At 48.7% G+C, this 7711-nt stretch overlaps 1 protein-coding gene across 5 annotated transcripts in view; it reads left to right on the plus strand.

Annotated features, from left to right (window-relative positions):
* Positions 1–7711, plus strand: part of STK24 (serine/threonine kinase 24) — a 159413-nt gene that overhangs the window by 16875 nt on the left and 134827 nt on the right. For all 5 annotated transcript variants that reach the window (XM_019529726.1, XM_019529727.1, XM_019529728.1 and 2 more), the window contains one exon: positions 2737–2967. In XM_019529726.1, the coding sequence (XP_019385271.1) occupies positions 2737–2967 (231 nt within the window). The remainder of the gene's footprint in view (positions 1–2736; positions 2968–7711) is intronic.

Consider the following 7711-nt stretch of genomic DNA (forward strand, 5'->3'; position numbering starts at 1 on the left):
TTGTGTTCCCCACAGATTTTAACCTAGAGGGTCTCCAGTCGGCCACCCTGGTCACCAGTAACAGCTTGCAGGGACGGACAGCTTTCCTTAACATAGAGAGCTATACCCCCGCCCCTTTTATCTACATGATCCCTCCTGTACAGGGTATAGCCCTCTATACCCATGGTCCAGTCATGGGTGGAGTCCCACCAGGTCTCCGTTATCCATATGATGTCATATAATTATTTGCATTGAGCTCCTGGTATTTGTTTGTAGGCAGGCAAGTGTCTCCTTGGGGGCTTTTGTCTTGCCCACAAATTGTACGAGGGCTGGGGCAAGGGTGGGCTCCCTTAAGTGCCTTGGCCTGCTGGCTTTGCAAGGGTTGCTCAGTGGGCCAGCAGTGGCAGTAGTTCCCCCCTGTCCCCCAATGGGTTTAGTTTAAAGCCTGGTGGAACAGGTCAGAAGAGCCTCCTCCCCAGGGGAGAGAGGTGGAGGCCATCTCTTCCCAGCAGCTCGCTGCCTCTTGCCAAAGAGTGGGCTGTGGTCATGGTCAAAGCCTTCCTGATGACACCAGTGCCTCAGTCTTTGGTTGACTACATGGATCCTCCTCTCCCTCTTCAGCCCATACCCCGAGACTGGGAGGATTGAAGAGTATGCCACCTGTGCCCCCAAAACCTTTAGCCCCACTCCCAAATCCCTATAGCACCTCATGACCCGGCTGGGAGCCCTTTGAGCTGTGTCATTGGTGCCCATGTGAATATGGAGTGTAGGATAGTGGTCTGTGGGCTGGAGGAGCTTAGGGATCTTCTCAGTGTCCCGGATGTGGGCCCCCAGGAAGCAGCAGACTTCCCGGGCTAAGGGGTCGGAGCAGCAGATTACCCCATCAGTCCCCCTCAGGATGGAGTCTCCCACAACAAACACCTTACGTTTTGTCTTGGGGAGAGTGGGGGCGGTAGCTGCCCTTGAGCCTGTGTTGCCTGCGGGAGCTGGCAACTGAGCAGGCTCAGCTGGAGCAGCAAGAGGTGTGTACCTGTTGCTAAGCTCTGGCAGGGCAGGGGTCTTGGTGCGGCGGGCCTTAGGGCCCTTGACCACCTTGGTCCATGCCCCTAATTGAACAGAGTGGGAGGTCCCGGAGTCCTCCTCTCTCCTGGAGGGAGATGGTGGTCTACCCTCTGGCTCCTGGGGAAGAAGGGCCGGGCAGTAGGAGTCGATCTCCTGCTCACAGTCCTTGATGGCATGCAGTCTCTGGACTGTGGCCTGGAGCTCCTCCAGCTGGCGCGCCAGAGGGCCCAAAAGGGAGCAGACCCCACATGGGGAGGTGGCCGTGTTCCCAGCCGCCAGATAGTGAAAAAGGGACGGGCAGCCAGCACAGCCGAGAGCCAAGGGCTCCATCTGCATGGAGCCTGGCACCAGGGGCCCCGTCTGGGGGGCCGTCTCTGAGGTGCTGGGGGGGGCTGCGGAGCCTGAGGGGACCCTCGGGGTGCAGTGCATGCCCATCCGTGTCAGGCCTCTGGTAGGCTGGCTATGGCTGGGACTGTCTACTCTGGGGGGTTCACAGGCAGTGTCTCTGGCCCTCCTGCGTGAACTCCGTGCTAATTCATGTGCTGGCAGCCAAGTGGGCCTGTTTGAGCAGCCTGTTTGCACGGCTCCAGTCGTGTGACTCCCTGTGGGGCTGGGTGAAGTGGAGGCCTGGCTGGGGCTTGACCCGGCCCGGCTCCACTCAGTTCCCTCTTCCCACTCAGTGAGGGGTTAACCCCCTCCCACCACAGGCCCCACTTGCCTCCGGCTGTGCTGGGCGTCGGCGGGGGGCTCCGCGGCTGCTGGGGAGTCTCTGGAGGACTTTGGGGGAGTGGGGGCACAGCGGGCTTTCACCCACACGTCTCTCGCCACTCCGGAGCCTAACTGATACCAGAGGCAGAGTGTGCAAGTTCTTCTAAAGAAGTTGACAGCCAGCCAATCTGTGGTTGTTTGTTTGCTGTCTTTTGATGGAGTTGTGTTTTGGGCAGTGGTTGTGTCAGATGAGCAAGACTGTGTGACAGTAGCTTGATGGCCCTGCTTCATCTAGCAGGGGTTCTGTGCTTTCACAGAAAAAAAGACTACTCCTGCTGGAAATCTGCTTTGGTTGTATGGGGGTGGAGAAGGGTACAGGAGTAACTTGGAGAGAACAGGATGGCTCCTGTCTGTTCTCCCTAGTCAGAGAGGACTGGAGGAAAGGAAGGGCTTTCTTTCTCAAAAGATGGAAATAACAGCATAGATTTAGAATACAAGATGCGAGCTGAATCTCTAAGAGGATGCCACTTGAAGAAACAGTCAGCAAGACCCAGAGTTCTGTGGGGAAAAATACGGTAGTACCCAGTAGTGGAATGAAGAAACTGCGTTGGGGAAAATGCTTATTTTGCTTTAAGTTGACTTTTGAATTGTGACGTTAACCAGATTCCAGGAAGGGATGTTTGAGACTCAGAGTCTAGGTTTAGTAGTTGAATAAGAAGGGGAAACAGGGCAGGAGCAGGGTCTGAAACCAGATTGGGTAAAACCCTGCTACAAGGTTTGTGGCAGTACGGTCCAAATATAGGAAAAGGACAGGATACCTGGAGTCTTTAAATCATGCAGGAAGAATGGATTCATCGTAGAAAAGGTACCATTATATGTAATATTCTATAATAAACTGTGTGAAATATTTTTTTGATGTCTGAAAACTTTGACACTCATTTTAACTCTGGGTGCATTGAGTATGTTTCTGTTTTTGTATTTTAACAGAGTTTAAAAGCAGATCCAGAAGAACTGTTTACAAAGCTGGAGAGAATTGGCAAGGGGTCTTTTGGCGAGGTTTTTAAAGGAATTGACAATCGGACTCAGAAAGTGGTTGCTATAAAAATAATTGATCTGGAAGAAGCAGAAGATGAAATAGAAGATATCCAGCAAGAAATTACAGTGCTGAGTCAGTGTGACAGTCCATATGTAACAAAATATTATGGATCCTATTTAAAGGTAAGAAAATTATTCCTATATCTATATCTATATATATATATATATATCTGTATATATTTTTATAGTGAAAGATTTCATTCAGCCATGAAATTGTGGATGTTTGTAAGGACTAGAATAGAATAACAGCATTCTAATTTAAAGGGGAAATGTTTTGATCCTTTTGATTTTAAAGACCAAATGAACCACTGTATTTTGTGGCGATCTTGTGACAAGACTTTGGTTAAGAAGAAAGCAGTATATGTGTCTGTTTTGTCCCTTTACTTTAAAGGTGGAAGATAATTATTTTGTCTACTATTAATATGTCAGCAGTGTTATATTATGGTCTTAACAAAAAGTAACGTGTTTATATCAAGTAAATATTATACAAGTCATAATCTTACATTTTAAGATTAGAACACATTGAAAATATAATTTAAAAAATAACACAGTTTAAACTACTTTAACGGCTAGTACACTAAGTTTAACTAGTTTTGTTGGGCTTTAACTTGAAACAGTGTATTTTTAAGAACTAAGGTGTGTTTTAGTTTTGGTTCCACTCTTGACCTGAGTATCTTGTCACAGTTCCCAATTTAGATACCTTTATATGTAGGATAATAGATTCCGTTCAGGTTTTGATTAGGGTACAACGTGAAAGGACAAGTTTTATTGATCGGATCAACTTTTAGGCTGAATTTCTTTTCCTTGAATCGGCACTGAGCTGATTTTATATTAGATGAGTTCTATGCTGCTAGATTCTTAAAAGAAGTAATACTTATTATGACTGGCATTCTTCATTCCTTATAAAAGGTAGCTTGCCAGGGTGGACACTTTAGCACTCTTTTGTCTGACTGTTACGTCTGCGTAGTTCACTCTTTTTGTCACTGAAACTGCCTGAAGGAGGGCAGAGCTTTCATTAATGCCTTGAAAGATGGCTCAGAGGTTTTTAAGTCGCAGAAAATACCTGAAGTACTGCTTTCTATCCACTTCCTTCATCCTAGGAACTTCCTGCTTCATTTGTGAAGATATGAATATTCTAAATTAATTATTAACCAATCAAGATTTCTGAGATCATTTGGTTGCAGAGTAAGAATGGGTTGCTCAGTGGATCAAGAAGACGCATGGCTAACTCTGCTAACATAGTCCACTCTCTACATCCTGCTGTCTGGACTTAGCTGCCCAGGCAGCTTGAGAATGTGAGCTCTAGGGATATTGTGAGTAATATAAGATCTAATGTCATGTTTTGCTGCCTTTGTGCAGACTTTCTTGAGGGCAGATCTAAAGAACAGCAGGAAGGCTGTGAAGCACATGTTTGAACAAAATAAATGGCCTCATTTGTAGCTTTCTTTCCTTCTTTTTGGAATCTCTTGACCAAGGATTGTTGGTTACATGAAACATGACTTTTTAGAGAGGGCAAAAGCAAAATTTCTTCTTAGAGTTTTTTCTTCTTAAAGTCTGACCTATCTTTTCATAAAAATCAGTCTTGTATTCCAAGGGAAATGTTTCACATGAATTCTTAAGATCATTTCTTCAATTCCCCACCTAGACATTTCTCCTAGAGGCCTAGTAGTGAATGTGCTTCTCAGAAGAGAAGACTGAAAGCAGTAAACTAATTTTGTTTGATAGCAATGAATACACATGATTGAGTCCAGTAATTTCAAAACCACACGGTTCCGTCCTAAGAAGAGGACAGACCTTTTGAAAATTTAGGAACTAAGGAGGCAGGGTTAAGTGGCACCATATAAACCAATTCAGAGAGCAGCCATCCTGCTCTGCCTTCTGCTTTTTCATTGAATGTATTATTTATTGTGGTAGACACAGTCTCTGTCTAAAACAGATTGAAAAAGATACAAGCAAGAGTCATGGGCCTCATTGGGGCATGTCTTTTATTTTTGTAGTAAATACATTTTTAAACATAAATCTAACTGCTATGTCAGTACCAGATGTGTCTGTATTCATGCAGGTTAAAGTAAGGCAGTAGAATGGGTGGGAGAGAGAGTGACTACAGGTATAAAAAAAAAAAAAAGAAGGACTTGGGTAAAAGAGAGGAGGGTAAGTATAGGGTAGCCAACTAACAGGTGACAGGGTGGTCTGGGAGAGATGTGCAGCAATCAATGTCAGTACAGCAATTAAGAGGGGGAATATACATTTCTTAGTTAAAGGAGTGATATCAGGAGGCTGTGAAGGTAATACTGACAACTGCCTCTGTTACCATTGTTCCGCATGTACATAAACTGCCAAAAGGTACTTAACTAAACATTATTTTCATTTGTGGTTAAAAAGCGAGCAACATATGAAATTACTTGAGTACATATCAAACGGATTAGGATGTAGAGCAGTGGTTCCCAAACTTTTGATACCTAGGACACGTTTTTTTTGTGAACTACACCCAAAAATGTGTCTGTAAGTCTCAGGGTAATGTATGAGTATGTGTTTTAGGCCCAATTGCCTACTTACACATGGTTGAGTGTATGCAAGTCATTAGATCTATGTGAATAGGGAAGTAACCAAACAAATTTGGCTGATTTTGGAGTATAGTGATTTGATTTGGAGATTCAAATCACTGTCCTGATTTGATTTGGCTGAATCGGCTTCAGAAGATTCGGTGCTGTTTTGGACAGATTTGGTGATTTGGATTGGCTGGGGAGAGACAGGCACAGCTGGGCAGCTCCAGATTCTCCCGTGGCTCTTTGGGCTGTGCCTGTGTCTCTCTGGGCAGGGGTAGCTGTGGGAGAAGCCCCCATGGCTGACCTGCCTGACTCCAGCCTAGTCCTGGCACTTTAACCCCGCCCCCAGAAAACCCCTGTACTCACTGGCTGCAGGAGCAGAGATTGGGGCCTCTGGGTGCTCATGGCAGGGCCCTTGCACGCAGTGTGGGGTAGTGGGGCTTTTTATTCTGGAGGCTAGGCCAGGTGTGGGATGGGGGCTTCTCCCACGGCTCCTCTGGCTGTGCCTGCCTCTTTCCCAGCTGTGGGGGCTACGCCCTGCTGCCACTTGTCCGACTGGCTTGATGGGGAGATGTGATGTAGGTGTAGCTTGCTCTGGGTGGCAGCAGGACAGAGCCCCCACTCCCACCGCTGCTGTGCCCACGTCAGTGCTGGGAGCTGGGGCTCTGCCCTGCCTCCACTTGCCAGCGAGCCAGCACGAGGGGGCATGGGATGTGGGCACGGTAGTGCTAGGAGCGGGGGCTCTGCCCTGCTGCTACTGTCAGCTGCCTATTTAGTCTATGGCTGAATCTCCGAATCGGCCGAATCTTTTCCAAATTGATTTGGAGCTTTTACTTTGTCTCCTGATTCAATTCAGATTTGGAGATTCGGTCCCAGAATCGGGCCAAATCTCCAAATTGAATCAGCTACCGAAGCTTTGTACAGCCCTACAAGTCACGTATGCATATACATGACTACTTGCCTCCCACCATGTATACCAGTGGTCTCCAACCTTTTTATGGTGAAGATCACTTTTTGGAAGCAAAGGGTACCCCAGGATCTACAGTGCCCTCCCTCTGCCCCACCCCATCCTGCCTCCTGCTCCATCCCTACCTTTTCCCATGCACCCCTGGACTGCAGTGTGTCCCAGACTGGGCTGGGGCCCAGTCCCACATCTGTACTGTGGCTACACTGAGTCGTGTCCACTCAGTGGCCAGACGAACATGGCATCAGGCCCTGGCCCTAGGCTGACCGGGTTTGGGAGTCTCTGTGGTCCAGGGGTGCATTTCTGGGGAGGCTCCCGCTGCTAGGCACAGCCTGCCAGAGGCCCTGGTGGCCTGTGCCCCCCAACCTGTGGTCCAGAGTCCCTGGGGGCCTGTGCTCTCCCCCACCTATGCTCAGGATGAGGTAGCTGCTGCTGCAGGCTGCGCGCTGTGTCCTGAGCACAGGTGTGGGGGGGGAATTGGCCCCTGGGGCCTCCACTGGGCTGCACCCTGTGGCAGGAGACCCACCCCCCCCACATGCCCCTGCATGACCAGATCTTCCCAGACCCAGCTGGGCCGGGACTGCCCCCACATGAGCTGGTTGAGCCACGCCTGCATATAGCTAGCTGCAGCAGGACTTGAGGCACAGCAGCAGTCATCTCTGCCCCCACACAGATGGGGAGGGAGCCCCCCCTGTGCCTCTGGAGGAGTCCCCTGGGCTTTAATCCTCCCACCACCTGGATGGGGTAGGACCCTACTTACCTTCCCCTGCTCCTGGCTGGGCTGCATGGTCAGTCGTTCACTGTGAGGGGCCTCGATCTGGCCCCCACACTTTCCCTCCCCCACAGACTGACCTACTGGGGCTAGGGGCAGCAGCTGTGCGCATGCTTCCATGCCCAGCTGTCCCCTCAGCCCAGGGTTAGCTCAGAGGCTCTGGGATCTACCTGTTGATCAGGATCCCTAGGTTAGTGACCACTAATATATACTGTGTGTGGCAACCAAAATTAAGGGATGTGAAGGATAACATTTAAACTATATGTGTATTTGTACCAGTAATGCATTACTGGTTAATGTTTAGCGTGGGGCACAGGGTGGTGGGCTCTCAAGAGGATACTGAGCTAGATGGACTGGCGGTGTGGCTCAGTATGGCACTTCTTTTCTTTATGTATGTGCGTGTGTGTGCATATGAAGTGCTGTATATACGAAGTTTCATAACTGGTAGGGTTGGAAGGGACCTGAGCAGATAATCAAGTGTGACCGCCTGCCACGGCAGAAAAGAATGCTGGGGTCAAACAACCCTGGCTAGGTGGTTGTCTAGCTTCCTTTTGAAGACCCCCAGGATAGGAGCGAGCACCACTT

This window comes from Crocodylus porosus, unplaced genomic scaffold (assembly GCF_001723895.1).
Source record: "Crocodylus porosus isolate Cpor-Errol unplaced genomic scaffold, CroPor_comp1, whole genome shotgun sequence".
NCBI lineage: Eukaryota > Metazoa > Chordata > Crocodylia > Crocodylidae > Crocodylus > Crocodylus porosus.